This window comes from Rhinatrema bivittatum, chromosome 6, assembly GCF_901001135.1.
Source record: "Rhinatrema bivittatum chromosome 6, aRhiBiv1.1, whole genome shotgun sequence".
NCBI lineage: Eukaryota > Metazoa > Chordata > Amphibia > Gymnophiona > Rhinatrematidae > Rhinatrema > Rhinatrema bivittatum.
Window position 1 is genome coordinate 187,085,718 of NC_042620.1, and position 22,155 is coordinate 187,107,872.

The window sequence follows — 22,155 nt, forward strand, 5'->3', positions numbered from 1 at the left end:
TCAGCTATGCATTTGTTTGGGCGGGCGTTTTGGACTGGCTAACCTCCTTACTGCATTGGGTGCTAGACTAGCGCATCCAAAATGTGCACCCAGCCACGTTTACACCTATGCGCTAGGCTGGGCGCACTTTATTGTACCCGAGGCGATGGAGGGTAGAGCGACTTGCCCAAGGTGACAAGCAGCAGCAGTGGCATTTGAACCCTGGTTTCCTTGGTTTGTAGCCTATTTCTCAGAGTTCATTTACTCTTTCTACTCTCCAGTAGAGCTAGAAGTTGACGTTTAATCAGATAAATGACCTTAAGGAATAAATGCTGAAAAAGCCTATCTCCCGTTTGACAGGTAGACAAATCCTCTGTTACTTACCATTCTCAACCCAACCAACAGTGTCTGCGGCAGAAACACGTCCCATACTACCAGGCAAGAGGCCTTGTAGTATGCTCTTCAGTAGGATAAAAGCCTTACTCGAATCATATTTAGCAAACATTCATGAACACTCAAGTGGGGCCGACACAAAAAAAAAAAAAGCAAGCGCTGAAAAGTCAGTGCCCGCTTTCTTAACCTGCGCATGGCGCCCGCAAGGGGGGCACCATGCTATATTATAATTAGGGGGTTGCGGTTACTGGCGGTCTTCCGGTTATGAACACCGACGCCGAGTTTATCGGCGTTGGTTTTCATAACACAGCTGGCCGGTTACGAAAACCAATGCCAAGCATATCGGCGTCAGTCTTCTTAATGCGGCCGGCTGAGTTTTTTATTTCTTTTTTTAAACTTTTAAAAGAAGTACAGAAAAGCAGTTCTTTCTGCTTTTCTGTACTTCTTTTCAATGTGCTCAGATATTAACGCCTGCTCCAGGCAGGCGTTAATATCTGAGCAATAAATGTGCATCTGAGACGCACATTTATCTTTTTGTATTTGGAGTGAACGAGTAATAGCCTCGTTCACATGCATTTGCATGTGATGAGCGCTAATTCATTCACTCTGCGTCAGATGCACGTTAAATAGGTGCTAATCCCCTTATTGCATTAGGGGGTGGATTAGTGCCTATTTAATTTGCGTCCGACTGTATTGCATCAGCCTCAGTGTCTGAGAACAAGCACTCTGAGGACTTGCTTCATTGATATGCCAAGGGAGCAATGCTCAGAGTAACAGATACAGGCCATTCACAAACAGACAGCAATGAAACACTACAGTTACTAAACAATGTTAAGCCTTCTTATCAATACCTGGAAGGAAATGAATAATTGCTTTATGCAATGGGAAAGACCATCAATGGGCCTAAAACCTCTACAATGGAGGTATGCCAGCAACAGTATTAAATCATTGCCAGAGTAAGTGTATGGTAAACCATTTACTGAAGCTCTCTTTAAAAAAAAAATAATGCATACAGCCAATTAGGTTTCCTTTCCATGCTATTAAAAGCAGTTTTTGGCCTCTGGTTAGAAGAAAGTCACATTTTACAGGAAGCGGCAATGAAAAGAGGATAGAGGTAAGAGCTGAATGCAGCAACAAGACAGAAGCAGCAGGGCTTTGTTGTGAAAACTATCATACATAGAATTTACAATTCCATCATGTGCAGGAAGTCTTCAAGAGAAGGACTGTTCTGCTGGAACCATTATGTGGATTTGTTTGCTCTTAGAGGAAATCCAAATAATGTTATTTTGCTGCAGGCCCCACTGATCAGCACCCGATAGCCCAATTTCAAGGAGACTGATTAATTCAATTAATATATATATACAGTCATGCTGTGGGTATGTGCCTGCAAGCATCTTACAGATAATACGCACGACGGAGCACCACCTCGAAGTGCCTTCCTCTTCTTCTGAAATGGATTCCAGAAGCAGTCTCAAAAAGCTATGGATTGCAATTTTAAAAACACATTTTCAACAAACAGAACATGTCAAGTTTTCCCAACAAGTTGAGCAGCGAAACAATTCTTCTGTCTAGAATTGTTTCAGCTTTGCGCCCTGGCCTTTCCCCTCAGCGGGCCCGGGTTTCTACGGTTTATCATCCACCGCAAACCTGGCCAGGAATCACACGAGCCAATCAGGCGTCCCTGTCCCCTCCCCCCCCCCCCCCGGTTGCCCCGCACTCGCTTCACAGAGACCATGCCGCCTATGAGAAAAGGGGGGTGCGCCATGCAAGTGGAACGACAAAGCATCACCTTGGTCAGCAAATGAGAAGGCTTCCCTGCAATGTTTCTCAGGAGGAGGGAGGTTTCCCTGTCCAGATAGGAGTGCTTGGGCAGAAAGAGAAAAAAAAAAAAAAAAAAAGAGAGAGACAAGAAATCAGAGCAGCAATTTTCCATTGATAAAAGTGTTTCGATTGTGAAGCAAAGTTACAAGCAATTCCACAGTGCAAAAATATATTAAAAAAATAAATAAATCAATCAATCACCGGTGAATCCCAGAGATTTGAGGTCTGAAAAAAAAAAAAGCAATCGCATTATTAGCATAGGAAAGCAAAAGGCTCCATCCTCCCCAACCATGAAAAGAATACACCTACAACAAAAACTAGTGCAGCTAACAATTAGAAGGGAGGAAAATGGGTTAGTATCAGTGGTGGATTGATTTGTTTTATTCATGTTTTTCCGACTTGCCCGTACTTTAGCTGGCAGTCTCTGAGAATCAGGGAGTCTTTGCTGAATGAGAATCTGGCAGACAAAAAATTCCATGGTACTCCTTCAAGAGAACAGGGCAATTCAGCCTGACTAATACATTCTCTTCAAGTTAAGACCAAAAAAATCCCACATCCATTTCCGAAGCCGGCCCTGTTTCTGCTAGATGGCATCAAGTCATTAGAGAGGGTGGCCAGCTCCTCCAGAAAGACAAAGAGGTCAGGGGGTTTTCAGGATATCCAGAATGAATATGCATGGGGTAAATCTGCATATGAAGGAGGCAGTGCATACAAATCATCTCATGCATATTGATTGTGGATAACCCGACCCGTTTGTGGCTTTTGAGGAGCTCGCCACCTCTGGTCTATATAGTCATATATGTAACAACTGTTTCACTCTCAGAAGATGACTGCATTTGCTCTTGCACCCAAGCACATGCAGATAGAAGTGTTTCAAGGTTACCCACAAACTACAGGTTACATAAGAACATAAGGCCTCCCATTCTGGGTCAGACCAAGGGTCCATCAAGCCCAGTATCCTGTTTCTAAAGGTGACCAAGCCAGGTCACAAGTACCTGGCAGGATCCCAAGGGGTAGATAAATTCCAAGCTGCTTATCCCAAGAATAAGCAGTGGATTTCTGCAACTCCACCTTAATAATGGTTAATGGACTTTTCCTCCAGGAACTTGTCCAAACCTTTTTTTAAATGCCACTATACTCATAGCTTTCACCATATCCTCTGGCAACAAATTCCAGAGCTTAATTATGTGTTAAGTAAAAAAATATTTTTCTTATTAGTTTTAAATACTTTATTGTGTGTCCCCAGGTCTTTGTACTTTTTGAAAGACAGGGTGCTAAAAACTGTCCAAGTCACTTCCAAGATGTTCTGTGCTTGCGCTTTGTGCTCAGAAGTTCCTTCGTGCTTCTTTGGGTTTCCATTTCAATCAGAACCAGTCTCTACTGGGCTCTGTTGCCATAGGCCGTCATTTGCCACTAGCCAGACCCTATTCCCTCATTTTCGAACTCTTTTTTGGCTCAGGCCAGCCACTGCAGCAACAGCCTTCTGCCAGAAGCCACGACGATTAGCTCCCGGCACGCATGAAAACCCAGCCCAGCCGCAAGGTACAGCCATCGTGCAATGGCCAAGCCTCCATCCAAACCACCACAGCAGAGCCTGTGATTACTGCCGCTGCGGCATCTCCAGTCTCGACTGGTCCATGGTAGAAACCCCCCCCCCCCCCAAAAAAAAACAACCCAGAACTCCCACAAGGTGATGCACAGTAGGGATGTGATATCATTTTAAAATGACATGAAAACAAAAAATGTTTCCTGTTTTGCATCACTTCCTATAGAAACACACAAAATAACCCTATCATTCCGTGTGTTATTTTAGTGCTGTTTATGAATTCTGCCAAAGTAAGAACACTGTCAAAGTATAAAGCGCACCTAAAAAAATAAATAAAAAAAAAAAGTTTAAAAAATGGAAAACGGAAACGACGTTTGTTTTCAGCACACCCCTGGCGTAAGAGCACTGCCCATATAGGTCATTAGTTTAAACTTTCCCCCTCCCCCCACCATTTAGTATGTTCTGATAAAGCCTGACCTTCTGAAATACACTGCAGCTCCTGTTTATTCATTCCGCTGTACAGCGCCGTTAAGCAAACTGCTTTCCGTTTTGAGTCTAACGTACCACAGAACAAGTATAAAGTTTTCTGTTCTTTAATCTTTTCCATGTTTGCCTTGCTCGTTTAGCAGGACTTCCTCTGCCCTGCCTCAGCTCCTAGGAGGCAGGGACTTGGCAGGCTGGCAGCTTTCGGCAGCTGGGAGGATTGAGACACACACACACACACACACACACACAGGGCTTCTGCAAGCAGGGATCAAACAGCTGACTTTTCTGGGCAGAATCAGCTCCATGCTGGGCTCAGCTGGCCAGCAAGGGCAGGGCTAGGAGAAGATGGCAAGGCAACAGGAAGGTAAGGCAGATCTCGAAGGGAGGGCGAGAGCCACCTCTGCTCTACAGACTGCTTAAACAGTAAATGCCTTTTAACAGAAGAACTCACAAGTCAGCATGGCCTTTACAAGACATGCACGATTGTCTGCAAAGAAACCTTATTCCAATTCAAAAGGTTAGGTTTGTCCATTCATTGGTTTTACCTTTCAAAGAAAACAGTTGCTCAGTGACCGGGTAATCAGTGTGTTCTGGAGTACTGTAACATGTGCTCTTTTATTAAACAAACATTTGCATTTTAAAGGCTAAGACAAAGAAAACAGAAGATCTACGGTCCAGATTCTAACAGCAACATGCCAACAATGGGAGGTTCAGAGGGAGCTCATGTGAGCAGTGAGTGACAGGAGGGGTCTCCCCCTAAGGGGCATGGGCAACAAGGGCAATAGAAAAGGTGCTTCCAGGAGGCACTGGGAGGAGATCTCCGACAGTTTATGCTGGGATTTTGTGAAGAGTCTGGAGCTGTGTCTTGCCGGAAGTCAGGGAGGGCGGCGAGGAGCTGGGACTTAGCCTGGGATTAACTCTCATGCAAGTGGCGAGGGTTGACTCTGGAACTTCGAACCATCAGAAGCTTCTTGGAAGACTGGTCTCGGTCCAGCCAGTCTGCTTGCAAGCGCTTTGAGAAACTGACGGGACAGGACATGTTTTTCAGCAGAGGAGAAACCTTTGAGGAGAAATTGTAAGGTGTCCAGTGATTTGAGAAGATTTAAGCAGAATAAGAACACTATCTATCTGCAAGTGATTTTGAGATGGTTTTTTTTTAATGCATTGTCGGCTGCTTCTGATATTCTTTATTGTGGATTTGACTTTTATATTTAACTCTGTACCTGCTGGTCTTTTGGACTATTTTTGAGTAACGCATCTTCTCTGTGTGGCCCACCACTCCTGGAGCGGGCTGATCTGTATTCTTGGTGGTCCTCTTAGTGGACCAGTAGCTGTATTCCTGCCCAATTCACAAAACCCACATTTCCCCATCCTGCAACAAGCGTGTCAGTTCTCACCAGGGCTGAGAAGTGCGGCCTCCTCCTTTGGGGGGGGGGGGGGGGTTTAACATAAGTATCCCACAATTTGATCATAGCTGTGTTCCCAAGAAACACAAATGATCTTAACATACTACTGCTCAAAGGCTTAGGAAGGAAATCTCCGACATAAAACATCTGCATATTTTCACGTCTTTGATCTGTAAGCAGACAACAATTTCTGATCATGATCCATGTGTTTTTCCCTTCCCTGGTCTATAATGCATTACTGATTTAGCAGGCAGATGTAAGCAGCCAATCACACTAAAATGGGAGCTTAAAAATCAATTAAACCAAAGTAGGAAAACCAGAAAAAGCCCAGCCACTATCTAAAAGTATTTATTCAAAATAGCTCTTTCAATATTAACTGACGGATGGCCACATCATTTGGTTTGCCTAGAAATTGCCAGAGGCAAGAACAGAACTGATGGCTGATGAAGCCAAGCAATACACTGATCATGAGGCCAGCAGATCGTCCTGCTTTGATGACAAAGAAAGAAAAAAAAGTTGGTGATATCTTCCCTTTCTTCTAAGGAACATTAGCAGCACTGCAACACGGAACTGTAGCACCGGATGCTGGGAATTCAAACATAGGGTGGTTACAGTGATTTACAGGAACACTGGGGTGGTGTCTGCTTATTTTCTTGGAAAAGAAGTTACATTGGCTGCCCCCAGTGGACACTATTAATTGCTTTATTTTCTGATTCTCTCTCGGGGTAATCTCAGGTGAAGTATCCATTTTACAAGAGAGGCCTGGTAAGGTTGTACAAATACTGAAGTACGTCCAGAACATATTACAATAATTTAATATAATCATAACTTTCTCTATAGTTCTCCCCATGTTAAGTACTTTGGCATGGTTTATCTGAAAATCAAAACTTTTTTGTTTAAGTTCTTCAGATTGCTGCTATAATGTTTAATACTTTCTGGTAGTGAAATTCAGCACATAGGACCGATGTACGGTAGGGTTTGTTTCCCTAAAATCTACTCATTGGGGGTTACATTCAGATACTGTAGGCATTTTCCCCTCTCACCAGAGGGCTTACAATCTATGAGCCTCATTTATTAAGCATTTTCCCCATAGACACAGACAGGCCGATGTAATATCTTCACGTAAAAAAAAAACGTGCGTCCAAACCGGGTGCACGTTTTGTGAACGTGCGCACATCCACCTCTCCTGGGCGCTCGACGCAATAGGAAAATGAGCTGCCGTGCTAAAAGGGATGTGCAATGGGTAATTTGTGCTTCTCTGCATCGGGCGCCCAGGAGACGTGGCTGTGCGCCCACAACAGCCTGACCAGAGCTCCCTCCCCACTTCCGGCAGGGCTGTTCCTGATTGGTCCTTTTCACTGACAAGTGTCAGTGAAAAGGACCAATCCCCTTTCAGGACAGCCTTCAATATTAAAGTGTGGGGCACGTAATATTAATTTATTCACTCCTTCACTCACTGCTGGCAGGGGTTGCAATTGGGCCAGACCTTGGGGATGCTGCTTTCTGTGGTGCCCTTTATGAGGAACCAAAGAAAGCATGATTTTCTTTTCTTTTTTTTTTTTTGCTGAGCCCTTGAGCGCCGCATGATTCTGCTTTCTGTGTCTCCTCCTACTTAGGATCGCAACGATACTAATAGGAGGAATTACAGAAAGAAGGATTTTTGGGGGTTTTTTTTGTTGAATCCTTGAGCACAGCATGCTTTAACGCCAGCTCCCAGACAGGCATTAAATTTGCCACGTTAAAATGGGTGCCTTGGCCACCCAGCAATTTTTGGCATCACCAGGTAATAGCTAATAGCCTCATCTACATGGAATTTGCATGTGATGAGCTCTCACAAAGCGGGGAGTAGCTGGCTTGTTACGGCGGTTACTACCCCAAACCAAATGTGCCTGATACTTCACTTTCGATGCATATCCAGCATGGCTCCCTGCTTCAACGGCAGGGGAGAAGAAAAACAACCAATAAGGACTGTATAACATAGTCTGAGTAAAACAAATAAGCATGGGTGTAGCTTGCTTATTGCGGCGGTTACTACCCCTACTACCCCTAACTAATCAAGCTACATATTTCACTTGGATGCAGCTCCATCACTGCTCTCTACATTAATGGTGGGGGTGGAAGGGAAATAGAACCAAGAGCTAAGAGAAACAGATAAGTATGAGAAAAAAATGTGTGAAGCTTGCTGGGCAGACTGGATGGGCCGTTTGGTCTTCTTCTGCCGTCATTTCTATGTTTCTATATTAGCTATGCACTCGATTGGATGCGCTTTTGGATGCGCTAATCCCCTTATTGCATTGGAGGTTATTTTAGCGCTTCCAAAATGCACGTCCAATAGAGTTGCCCAGTGCGCTAGCCTGAGTGCACTATATTGCATCGGCCTGAGAATGGGCGAAAAGCCTTAGTAAATCAGGCCCCGAGTTTGTGCCTTAGCAATGGAGGGTGAAATGTCTTGCCCAAGGTCACAGGGAGCATCAGCAGCAGCAGAATTTGAACCCTGGTTCTCAGCACTAGCCTACTCTTCCACTATCATCATACTTACTCTGGGAAAAAAAAAAAACCAAAACAGAATGATACACCTTAATGATACAAATACTGTATATGCAACAAATGAAGCTGCAGAAAGAGTTGAAGTTGAACAATTCTACAAAGAATTTTAAAAAAAGGTCATAAAAGAAGGCAGCACATATGGACAAACATCACAGCTGATTTTAATGCTAAACAGAATGCCAAAACCGTGAAAATGCTACGGTCCCATTTGAACTAGCAGAAAGAAATTACAATGGAGAAAAGTTAACTGAATACAGTCACAAACACCAGGTTTTTTTGGGGTTTGTTTTTTTTTAATAATTAATACTTGGATTTGAACAAAATAGGACCAGCAAGACATACACAGACATCACCAAACGGCACAATTAAAAATCAATTCAATTTACATAATCATTAACAGATTTAGAAATAGTTAAGAATGTAAAAGGCACATTGTGGATCAGATCATCAACGTGTCTGTATCAAAAAAAAATGTAAAAAAAAAAACAAAAACCAAACAGGAATGTCTCAAGATCACCATCATATAAACTGTACAATCATGGGAATAACCCAAATATTTGGCTACAGATTTTTTTAAAAAGTGGATTAAAGAAAGAGCAGAATCAATTTGTGGAAAAAATAGGAAACAAAGCAAGCATGGACAATCACTAAAATAGCAAATGCCTCAAATGAGGAAGGGTCTTAAATGCTGAGTGATGAGAACACTAAAACGCAAGGAAATAAACAGAGAAATTCAAAGAGTGTGGACAGGCAAAAGAAAAATACTTTCAACAAAAACATGAAGAACTCCAATAACTACCGTTACGAATCCCAAGAATTTGAAAGTGAAATCAGACGTCAAAGACGGGGGACAGATTTTACGATAGGCAGACACAAAATTAAAGAAAAATGGGAAGAATATATTGAAAAGAACTCTACAATGATATCAACACAAACCGGCACTATGATATTTTTCAGAGAATGCATGATTGCAGCAACAAAAATAATTACAAACACCACAAAGGAATGAGACAGTTGTGTGATATATTTACAGCAATTAATATGTACATGAGCAACTGGGAGAAGCCAGCAGACAGAAATATCTGAGATTTCTTAATTTGGTTTTTGAAAAAAAACCTTTCAGGAATGGATCCAAGATGGCCGACTCTGCTGGCTGCGCATGAGAGCACTCCATTTGGGTTTGTTGGCTAAACTTTTGAAAATGCCTCATTCTGCAAGAAAATGCTAGGCTAAGGAAAGAGAATCCCTGCCCGAGCCGTTACCACCAACTGTTGGCCCAATGGATGCCCACGTTCAGTGGAGAGCTCTTGACCCGGGAGTCAGCTCGTTGGGAGGTGTTCGGGAGGAAGTGTTACCCAACTCCTCCCCAGAGCTTCAAACCATCTTATCCTCGGAGGAACGGATGGCCCCGGGTAACCCGGCTGAAGGAAAGTTTCTTGATCAACCTTCTGGTTCTTTACATGAAAGTGGTCAAACCCTTGCGGGACAGTTTCAGGCTGTTGTATCAGAGGTGATTTCTGAATTTTCTTCAATGTTGTTGGGCCCCGGGGAACAAGCTGGAAATACTGAATCTCAGCCTGAAAATGGAGAAGCACTATTGCTGCCTCATATAATGAAGATACTCGATGCCCTTACCAAATCTATTTCCCTTGACTCTATCTAGGATACAATTCAAACGTTAAATACTAATATTTTTAATCAAATGGCTCCTGTGTATTCTAATATGAAAAAATTTGATACCCATTTAAAATTTCTGGAAAAGGAAACTTTAATGAATAAGAAATCTATTGAAGTACTGGAACAGGATTCTAAAAACAAATCATTGCTATATCCTTCTTTGATTAAGGAAACTCATTTACTTTCCAATAGGTTGGAGAAAATGCTAAGAGGGAAAAATTTGCGATTTGTAAATTTTCCCAGAGATGAATTCACCTCTCCAAAGGATATGGGGAAGACATATATGTTAGAAGTTCTTAAAGTACCTGAACAGACACTTCCATTAACATCTCGTATTTATTATATTCCTCCTTTTAAAAAGAAGGATTTGGCAGATCAAAAAGGAGTCCAGGTTTTAACTCCTGTTGTGTCTCCTCAATTGAACCTTACGGAAATCCTTGAAACATTGCAGAAGGATTCTGTTGTTCCTGCTACGTTGTTTGTCTCCTTCCTTTTGGAGGCTGATAAAGAATGGACATTGAAAATGTTTTTTCGACATCGCGCAGAAATATTTATGGGTCTTAAAATTAGTATTTTTCCAGATTTATCTAGGGCAACCCAGGAAAGAAGAAAACTATTTCTATAGTTGAGGCTTAAGGTTATAGAGCTTGGAGCAATGGTTCTGCTTAAATATCAGGGCTCTTCCTATTCTTTTTTTCTTGCCAAATCAGCTTTCCTCTTTTCTCTCAGATAAAGTTATACCGGTTCTTAGTTCTTCTCCTATCATGACCGAGTGAGTGTAATTGCCAGTATGTAGGTCCGTATTACTGGATTAGCACTACATACAGCAGGTCCTTTCCTTTTCTTTTTGATTAAGTTTACCTGGGGTTGTAGTACTGGATCCTCTTATTGAGGGCTTGGGGTAGGAACAGAGATATTAAGAACATTTTCCTATGTATAATACTACTTTGTTTTTCTTTTTCCTGTGTTATCTCTGATTTCAAATTTCAAATCAAGATTTTTTTTTCTTGAAATATATTTGTTAAAATTATAAACAATAAAGAAAAAAAAGAAAAGAAAAATACTTTCAACAAAAACATGAAGAACTCCAATAACTTCCGTTTCGAATCCCAAGAATTTGAAAGTGAAATCAGAAGTCAAAGACAGGGGACAGATTTTACTATAGGCAGAGATGAAATTAAAGAAAAATGAGAAGAATATATTGGAAAAGAACTCTACAATGATAATCGACAGACATTGGCACTATGATATTTTTCAGAGAATGCATGATTGCAGCTACAAAAATAATTATACACACCACAAAGGAATGAGACAGTTTTGCGCGATATATTTACAGCAATTAATATGTGCACGAGCAACTGGGAAAAGCCAGCAGACAGACATTCCTGAGGCTTCTTAATTTGGTCTTTGGAAAAAAAAAAAACAAAGAATTATCAGTACTCAGTAGCAACTGGGGCAACTGTGACCTGATGTACCCTTATAAAATTAACTCCTGCTACTCAAGAAGCACACTGAGTGGAATGTAAAAGGCCACCGCTTTATTATCATCAGTGAAAAAGGAGTCTAACCTATATACCTGAGCCTTGTGCCGAGTACACATGCTCTATAGTCCATCCTGAGCAGCCTAGCCTGTCATCTTACCATGTGGTCCAGGTTTACCAGACAGCCCACAACTTGCAAGAAAGGCTTGTCAGACCTCAAGGTTTGTGACATGACTACGGCAAGAACCACTAGCCTGTCGCCCGGCAGCAGGCACACTCAACCATTCCATTCATTGGAAGCTTTCCATCAGCTGTCACTATTCAAATGTCCCTTTTCCCCCTCCTCCATTCCCACCAGGCTCAGGTATCCTGCTACAGTGTTGTTCCTGATGACATCCTCTAAATGCCAGCCAGACAAAATCACCAAGATCATTACCCTCCAGGTAATCACCACCATAGGGCAGGCTGATCTACCAACAACTGGCAAAACAAAGGAATAATGTTGTCCCTGTGAATACCCTTTTGGCCTACATGTCTTAGGCTGCCAGGCCCAGATGCATGCTGAGCTTGCAAGGCCTCATATCTTTCCACCCAGTGCACAAAGTTGTGCCCCATGATTCACACTATTCATTGTTTCCAGCTCCATCTGCAAGGGAAGGGGACAAGATTAATGCAGAACTATGCTGGGTGCACCATCCGCTTATCTGACACGGGATGCATAGGTTGCAGAGCGCCACTGGCCTATTTGCTGAATTGTGCACATAGATAGATCCAAAGCCACTACGCTGGATGCAGTCCCAATTTGAAAGGAAAGGGCCCAGTCCACCTGGGACACAGGCCCAATACTACAAGAGTAGACTTTAACACTGCTGTAAATTGGAACCCACTCAAAGAAATACCAACTGCATCCACCAACAACTGTCAACTGCCCCTGGGCCACACTGATAACTATTACTTCCCATTCCTGAGTGGGTATGCAAATAGCCCTGAAACCTCTGTCAATATGATGATCTCACCCCTGCCCAGCTAATTAGCTTAGATTGCTGAATATATAGAAACAATTTGTCCCCGACAGCGAGACACCTGATGCTTGGAAGCCAGACTTAGCCTCTGTGTTACAAACAGCAGTCACCAGCTTGCCCACCCTCAGTGCAGAAACAACACTATTGAGAATGCCACTGCTATAACAGTCAATCATGCATGAGAGGCTGCCTAATGTCAAGGCTGAGGCTGAACTCCTGGGCCCACCCCACCATATCTCTTGTTACTGCAAAGCTGGTAAGCAGTTGGGCCACACTTGCAACTTAGAGAAGAAAGCCAGGCCAGCAAGCTAGGAGAGAACACCATACCTCAGCATTCCAAGCTGCCGGGCATATGTAATATATTTCACAACCTGATAAATAAGGGCTGGCCCCTGCTGCCAATTCCTGCTTCTGCAGGAGGACATCACTCTCATATCCCCAGATCATCTGTGCAGCAAGCCTCATGCTGCCAAGCTTCAAATGCCCATAGGTGATCAGAGACAAGGGTTCCACTTGCCTCTGGCTCTTGGCATCAACTTCCTGAATAAGGACCATTTGCAATGAGAAAGAGAGTCAGCAATCTCATTCTTTTCCCCAGGGACATGTTTGTATGTGATGCAAATGCAGTAAGAAAAAGTCCCCCAGTAACTCTGACAACAAGGGGCACTTTGCAGACCAGCAGTTAATCAACTCTGCCAAGTTGTCACCACCAGAGTATCACCCTCCTATTGCTCAATCGGTCACCCGACACCTGCAAAGTCACCACAACGGGGGAAGAGTTCAAGGAAAGTGATATTGTAGGAAACTCCAGGGTACACCCGTGCACATGGCCATGTGGCTGCACACCATGCTCCCTGACAATAGAGCCTAAAACCCAATGCCCGCAGAAGCACCTGATTATAACTCTAGATTGATGCTGGAAACAGAAATCAGCTAGGCCGAGACCCTGTTAAAGTCCAAGAGAAAAGACTCCCAAAATGGCCAAATCCTCTTTTAAAGCTGTAGACCTACGAATTCTGAGTCCACTGCGTTGCACACCCATTATAACCAATGTCAGCCTGCGCAACAATGTTTGACCTATAGGGCTGATCCTGCATGCGAATGCAGTTTCTGCAAAATAACCTTTTATGCTGCAGGGGTTCTTCGCACCAAGGCAGATAATTTGTATCACTTGTCAGAAAGTAATCTCGACACCATTAACTCAGCATCTAATTCTACACCCAAGAGTGGGAGGCACCTGATAGGACCCTCCAATTTCTCCACAGCCACTGTGACCCCCAAAATCACATGCTAATGCCCGGAATTCAAAAAAAGAGATCACCAACTGTGGATGCACCAGATCCTATGAAAAGTCATCTAGTTAGTGAATTTCTTCTCCTTTCGTTTTATTTTAATCCTTCTGTATATTTTGGCAACATACGTAAAGCTGCCATGCCAAGGAAGTTAGCTGATTCTGAATTATGTTGGGTAGCCCAGAGTATCTAACTGCCTCCCAGTTCAGAAAGGTGCTAAACATCTTGAAATAGGCATAAGAGATAGAGCAGCCCATCGGATTGCACTTGTCAAAATAGTAAGGACCCTCAAAATAGTAAGGCCAGCAGCGGGAAGCTGTCAGGGAGCAGCGGGGAATACTGGAATCTTGATTCCATATCTGCCTGGGCCATCAGAGCCCTCACTCTGCTGCTTCTGAGCACAGCCACAGTGCTGTCAAAAGAGGCAAATTACACAGGATGAAGTCACTCATGGTCAACCCGTTAGGATAGGAACTCCCTCAGTTCCTTCTTCGGCACCTCTGCAAGGGGATGATAACCTCATCTGGATGTAGGGCCTGGAAAGGGAGGGTCGTGCAATACACCTCCCCCCCCCCCCTCCCCCCACCACGTGCAGCTCAGACGCCAACTTGGCACATACGACTTCAAGCAAAGCACACAGCCGACCACACAGCCATTACAGAAGTATGTAGGGGCCCCCTTGTAGGGTATTTTAAAACGCTCTCTGAACCTGGACAGCAGAGTAGCCACCCCACCCCCTCTTGTTTATACAATATAGATAAGATATATATATTTTTTTTAAAGACAGCTAAGCCTTTTTTTCTTTTGCATAATACCTGTGGCATTTCTTTGTTAAAAATTGGATTAAAGGTGTTTGATGTCTTAACATTGCTGGTAGACAAGTGCCGTGGGTAGGATAACCAGCCTCTAACATCTAGACAGCACCCCAGTCCTCCCTTACCCCTGAGCCATTCCCCCTGCCTCTCTCCCTTTTCATCCCATGTTACTCTCACTGCTCTGATCTTCCCTTAAGCTCCTGTCAAAGTAGAATAGACAGTCCTAGCCACCCCTTTATTGTACTGACATGCTAGATATATACCAAATTACAGTGTATCTGAAACGTCTGTGCTGAAATAAAGAAGTGCGTGTTGCCTTGAAGTGGGGTTTAATGTATCTGGCAAAGCTTATAGGGTAAGGGGAGAAAAGGGATAAGGGGTGGAGAGAAAGCCGGTTATGGCTAGGGCTTCTGTTCTTAAACTATAAATCCCCAATGAAAAATAATAAGTTTTTATTGGATAAACCCTAGTACTTTCTTCCCCCATCCCCATTCTGCCTGGGATCATATACTCTGTCTTTTCCAAGCTGACCACGCCTCAGCTGCACATGTTTTTAAGCAGCTGCTGGGCTTCCATTCTCCTCCTCCTTCTCCTACAGACACAGAATCAGCAAGGGTGGATCATTCCAGAGTGCTAGGGACAAGAGGTGGGTAAGACGTTGAAGACAGGCTGGTGGGGAGAGAATACACGTTATCGGTGAATAGGCCATATTCCCAATAACAGGAGCTGTGGTAAAAAGCGCACATTGCCACGTGTCGCAGGTTAGTCAACAGACCCTGTGTTATTGCGCTTATCTCCATGGGAATGGCAGAAACATTTTCATACTGATTCACGGGACAGCATGAATACAGAACAAATTGACAGAGGGCGGCTCCAGGAGGCAAGTATATTAAAAATCCACACCTAAGGTGTGGTCATCTTTTCTGCAAAAAAAATAAAAATAAAAATGTACATGCAAAGGCAGGTGTGGAAGCATTTTAGAAAAACTTGGGTGCCAGCCCAAATTTTTAGGAGCCAGTGTGAAATTTGTTTTTATTTTATTTTTTCAATTTGTCCAGTCTGGATGTTGAGTTTGTCTTGCTTATTTTGCTCTTGGTTTCAACTTCCTAGCTCAGCTTTTCTCCCCCTACTTCCTATCCTCTTGGGTAGTCACAGCCTGAGGCAGCTGCTCTTTTACCTGGTGACTGGGATTTTGCCAGCCTTTTGAACTTGTAAACAGTAATGCCAGTCATCAAGACATTGTTTATAACCGTTCATAATGCACAAAAGGACAGTGGCTAGGGTTGAAGCCTTGATCACGTTTTCACACGTTTCAAACCTCAAATTATTCAGCCTCTCTGTATGGGCATTACAAAGTGTCCAATCAAATGTGCATGCATTTTTCCTTCAAAAATATAAGAAATAAAATATACTATGGAAAAAAATATAAAGGGGAAACCAATCAAATCTAAAACATGCAAGCTGAAATTCTGAACAGTCCATATAGAACTGCTTTCAAGTTCCATTAAAACGCATTTGGCTGGATTATATTTATCCAAGGCAAAATAATGTTGTAAGCAGGATAGTCACCCTACTATGCATATACATCTCATCTCTTTTCAGGTTTTCACCACTGTAGCAGTACAGCTTTAACCCTGTTTTCCTACCACCAGCAGCTCCCAACTGTCCCATTTACTAAATGCAAACTCCATATACACCTTTCTTCAAAGAGCTGAACTATCTTCTCTTTTGTCCACGTCTTTCCAGGGATTTGAGGGCTGGCACTCATCTTTCTATGCCTCCCTTGCTTTTCCTAGGTCTCTCTAACTCCCCCATGTCTTCTCCTCTGCTATTCCCTCTCTCTCTCTGTGGAACAATTTCTCCTTATGCAGTTTTCAATCCACCTCTCTTTTAACATTCAAATTTCACTTCAAAATGCTTTCAGTGAAGCTTTCTACAGATTGCCAGTTAATGGCACTTTTTTCTACAACCCTCACAAACCACTTTCTTCACATCCAGCCCCACATCTCGTTTCTTACTGTTTCACCTTGTCTATATCGCAAGCGCCTTTGGTGAAAGTACTGCCGCTTTGTGTGTGTTCCCTTATCTTGTACGTCATTGAATAAATGGATGGCTTGCTATAGTACTAGTGCTGTACCAGGCTCTCTATGAAGATGGAATTGTTAGCAAAAGAGGCATCATGACCTGAAATGGGAAAAGGCCTCCCACCTACAGAAAACTGAAATTTAACATCTTGAATGCACTCCAGCCTGGAGACATGCAAAGTGGAAGTGACTCAGAAAAATTTGCAAACACAATATAATCAAAATATAAATATCAAGGAAGCAATCAAATACAACTGTTGCAATTTATGCAAGGAAATCAGAAATGTTCTCTCTTACATGAAAGCAGAATTAAAATGCATAGCGAGAGAAATCCTTTCAGCTGCAAACCACCTGATTGAATTTGTTCAAGGTCGGTTGTAACTAAACTTCAGAATACTGAACAATTGTCAGATGGAAACAAGGGAAGAAGTGGTCTAAGACGACCAGAATCCACTGGATGAACATCAGCATCACAGCTCACAAGCGTCACTCAAATTTGCTCTATCTGTGGAAGGACTTAAAATTGAACTACTCTTTCACTCCTAGAAATAATCCTAACTCAACTTAATTGAGGCAAATTAGTGGAGCATTAGGCCTTCTCTCTGTGTTCAGTGTCAGTTTCTAGTGTTAATTATAGCCTGGAACTGCCCGGTCAATGTATCTCATAACATATAAACATCAAAACATCACCAACAAAATTGGGAATTTATTTTATTGTGTGAGACCAGACCTCATATATTGTATAGGAGAGTCTTCAAAGTCCTTTCAAAAATACGCTCACTAAAATTCAAATATGATTTACCACATGAATATTTTCATCTGTGGTTCTTCAATTCTTATAATCGTCGGTCTTGGTTACACTTTTTAAATTATATAGTGAATGACACTTATCTTTTGTACTGAGTGACCAAAACGCTGAAGGAGTGATCATATGCCCTTATGCCCGACACGGCTCGTGTTTCTTGAATGCTTCGTCAGGGGCAATATTTCAGCGTCTCCCAAGTGGGAGACGCTGAAATCACGGAAAGGGTGACAGCACAGAAAAGCAAATAAAAATTGAAATACTGCCCCTGACGAAGCATTCAAGAAACACGAGCCGTGTCGGGCATAAGGGCATATGATCACTCCTTCAGCGTTTTGGTCACTCAGTACAAAAGATAAGTGTCATTCACTATATAATTAAAAAAAGTGTAACCAAGACCAATGATTATAAGAATTGAAGAACCACAGATGAAAATATTCATGTGGTAAATCATATTTGAATTTTAGTGAGAGTATTTTTTAAAGGACTTTGAAGACTCTCCTATACAATATGAGGTCTGGTCTCACACAATAAATAAAGTTTCTAGTGTTATGCATCTTGTCCTGTATGCAAACTTCGATTGTACCCTACAGTACCTGAATGTAATCTGTTTTGAAATGTCTGAAAGGCAGAATATAAAAAACGCACACAGATAAATGAGGAAAAGCAAGGAGATATGTGAACATTTCAGGATGCCTACGTCCTCCTTTGAAACAGAAATGCACACACGGTTAAGAATACTAAGCAATGGCAGGGCAGCTTTCCGAATGCTTAATGACATTATGATACTTCTGACTTATCTGAGATTTCAACTGAACAGAGCTGTTTCTCTATAGGAAGTGAAACAGAAGAAGGGATTCCAAATGTAGGCAGTCACTGAGTGTGCACAAAATGTGAGTGTCTTGGTCACTGGGTGCTTTATCATCTCTGACAGATATATGAATGAAACTGGATAAGCGGTTCCAAAGGTTCTGTTTTTTTGTGTGTGTGTGGGGGGGGGGGGGGGTGGAGAGAAGAGATGTGGAGAGGCACACTTACAGTGGGCGACAGACATACAGACAATCGAAAAGGCTAAAAGAATATTCTGTAAGAAAAATGAACATTTTTCAACAATATTTTTGAGTAAGATTATTAAGAGCCTTAGAGAAGCATGCAAGGATCCTATCACCAAAAGAGGACTTAAAAGGGATAAAAAGGAGGTTCTGGGAATGAAGGCATGAGGAAATGCAGGAATTTGAGCAACATCAACAAACACGAACAGAAGTCAAGGGGGGTAGGGAATATAATAGAAATAAAAGCTATATGAATTATACCCTGCCACTACCACAAAAATCCATAACTCAAAAAGTCCCAACACTCAAAAGGAGCAGACATACAAAAGCCTGTTTAAAAAGACAAACTGTAACTAGTGCTGGAGCTTCAGGACTATATTATATTCATTTTCTCCCATTTTCAATTCTTGTTAAAGAGGTGAACAACTTTTCACAGATTGCTGAACTCATTAAGAACATCAAGCCTTGCAGAAAAGGAATCCCTAGGCGTTGCCCAAGCTCTATTTATGTTTCAAATTGCCATAAGGACTTCAAAGGCTTCTTAAATTCTTGGCTTCCTCCATAACAGAGAATCCTGCATCCTTTATCCAGGGCTGCAGAAAACCTAGATGCCCAGACCACCTGGGCACTTAAAATTCAATGCCTAGCACCAATCGGGAAGGGGAGAAGCACAGGCCACCTGGAACGGGGAGAGAGGGGAAGCAGCTGCCGGGGGCCAGAAAAAGCAACAGCCACCGAGGTGGGAACAATGGCAGTCCAAGGACAGAAAGAATATTGATAACCATGAGCAGGCAGGGCTGGCCGAGTCCAGAAAGAGCAATGGCCACTGGGGTCTGAAGCAAGCAGCAGTGGTTGCAGCAAGGTTGGGAGTGGCCACTTTACTGCATAAGAATGGGAGATTGGGAGAAGAAGGAGGGGCACAAAAACTAAAAGAAAAATCAGAAACAATTTAAGGAAAAAAAAAGGAATAGAAAAAATAAAAATGAAAAGGCTATGAAGATGAGGACAGATAAGACATGATCAGAGTCCCCTGAAGGAGAAAGCTTATGAGAACAAGATTTCGGATTCTAGAATAGGTGTTCAGACAATCGACAGACAATAAGTGATTCTGATCATAGTTTGACGTGGTACCATATCTGCTTTCTAACTGGATAGACTACTCCCTCAAACTGCCCATAGTCAGCAATCATCACACAAGTACTTGATGTGCACCTAATCATGAACCAGAGAAGAAATAACTTCAGTCATTTTCTCTCATTAGGGATGCAGTATGCTTTCTTATAGCTCTTTAATTAAGAATTGTCAAGACAAGGTACAACAAATATTCTTGAGAGGAGAAAATGAGTTTTGATAGAAGAAGTCATCGCCATCCAACATGTAGGAGGACCAATTAAGCTGTACAATCCCGCAATCTCAAAGGCTGTGAGTATTATAGAAGAGTGATTAAATGTGTCAATTTCCCCAAGCAATATATTACTCAAAGTAATTTAGCAAAACCACTATGCCACATATCTAACAACATGATTTATATGGATGGCTCAGGGAATTGTGAAGTGAACTAAGACCTGAAGCTTTCAAACCCTACATAGTTTTATACAAACACAACCGGACACAATGAAGGATAAGTGGGAAAACAGAATGGTAAGATGGTGGCTACAGCCAGAGGGATGCTAGGATGCATAAGGAGGGACATAACCAGTATAATAAAGAAGGTGTTAATGTGTCTGTGCAGGTTGTTGGTGAGACTTCACAACCTGCACCCAATTCTGGAGGCCATACCTCAAAGGATATGAAAAGATTAAAGGTAGTCCAGAGACAGGCTACCAAAATGGTGCAAAGTCCACAATAGAAGCCCCAAGAGATACATATCCTAGGAAAGAAGATACAGACAATGAAATACCTCAAAAGTATAAGTAAGGTATAAGACACAAATCTTATTCAGAGGAAAGAATGTTCTAGAACAGTGGTTCCCAAACTGTCCAAGGGGACTCCCCAGCCAGTCAGGGTTTTCAGGATATCCACAATTAATATGGATAAAAAAAAACAAAACAAAGGATGACAAACAGCTTAGACCCATTCCAATCCAGTTTCAGGCCATACCATAGTACAGAAATAGATCTAATAAGCCTGGGCAATGAACCGTGACTCTGCCTGAAATAGGGCCAATAAGCACTCCTAGTACTTCCATATCTCTCTGGTGTGTTCAACATGATCAACCACAGAATTTTAATATAATGATTGAAAGACCAAAGATTGGCAGGCCAAGCATTAACTTTGCTCTCTTCCTTTCTCCAAAACCTCACCCAAATCATCTCTTTTGGATCAGCACTAATCAAGCCCCCATCCTCTTTCCCGTGGAGAGCCATAAGGATCCATCCTATCTCCAAAACTATTCATCATTTACATGGCGCCCCTTGGCAAACTCATCAGGAACTATCCAGTTACCTGTCATTCCTAAGCAGACGACATAACTACTGACCCTTCTTGGTCCAAAGCCAGATAAAGCAATCTCTAACCTCAACAGCTGACTACTGGAAATATAGACCTGTATACATCTAAATAAACTAAAATTAAAACTACAAAAGACAGAGGTACTATGGATCAGGAAGAAAGGGCCCAGTAATATCCACTCAAAAGTGACCCTTGAAGGCATAACCCTCAAGGCCAGAGTCTGGAGCCCAGGCTTCCTGCTTAATCCTAACAGTGACAAAGTCACCCTTCTTCCACCTCTGCCCTCTCTTCAATGATCCTGCCAGTTATCTAGGCCTCTATCATCTCCCAGCTAGACTACTCTAACTCGCTTTACACTGAAAACCCAAAGAAGTTAAATTGGAGTCAACAACTCATCCGGAAATACTGAAGCTCAAATGACAGATGACAGAGGGGTTAAAGGGGCTCTTAGGGAAGATAAGGCCATTGCAGAAAGACTAAATGAATTCTTTGCCTCCGTGTTTACTAATGAGGATGTTGGGGAGATACCAGTTCCAGAGATGGTTTTCAGGGGTGATGAGTCAGACGAACTGAACAAAATCACTGTGAACCTGGAAGATGTAGTAGGCCAGATAGACAAACTAAAGAGTAGCAAATCACCTGGACCGGATGGTATGCATCCTAGGGTTCTGAAGGAACTCAAAAATGAAATTTCTGATCTATTAGTTAAAATTTGTAACCTATCATTAAAATCATCCATTGTACCTGAAGACTGGAGGGTGGCCAATGTAACCACAATATTTAAAAAAGGCTCCAGGGGCGATCCGGGTAACTATAGACCAGTGAGCCTGACCTTCAGTGCCGGGAAAAATAGTGGAAACTATTCTCAAGATCAAAATCGTAGAGCATATAGAAAGACATGATTTAATGGGACACAGTCAACATGGATTTACCCAAGGGAAGTCTTGCCTAACAAATCTGCTTCATTTTTTTGAAGGGGTTAATAAACATGTGGATAAAGGTGAACTGGTAGATGTAGTGTATTTGAATTTTCAGAAGGCGTTTGACAAAGTCCCTCATGAGAGGCTTCTACAAAAACTAAAAAGTCATGGGATAGGAGGCGATGTCCTTTCGTGGATTACAAATTGGTTAAAAGACAGGAAACAGAGAGTAGGATTAAATGGTGAATTTTCTCAGTGGAAAAGGGTAAACAGTGGAGTGCCTCAGGGATCTGTACTTGGACCGGTGCTTTTCAATATATATATAAATGATCTGGAAAGGAATACGACGAGTGAGGTTATCAAATTCGCGGATGATACAAA

General features: G+C 42.3%; 1 protein-coding gene across 7 annotated transcripts in view; it reads right to left on the reverse strand.

The window, feature by feature from the left end:
• RAPH1 (Ras association (RalGDS/AF-6) and pleckstrin homology domains 1) overlaps window positions 1–22,155 on the reverse strand; it is a 360,831-nt gene that overhangs the window by 105,446 nt on the left and 233,230 nt on the right. For 4 of the 7 annotated variants that reach the window (XM_029606310.1, XM_029606308.1, XM_029606312.1 and 1 more), the window contains one exon: window positions 2,162–2,236. The exons of the other annotated variants lie outside the window; for them this stretch is intronic. In XM_029606310.1, coding sequence (XP_029462170.1) covers window positions 2,162–2,236 — 75 coding nt within the window. The remainder of the gene's footprint in view (window positions 1–2,161; window positions 2,237–22,155) is intronic. 7 annotated transcript variants of the gene reach the window in all.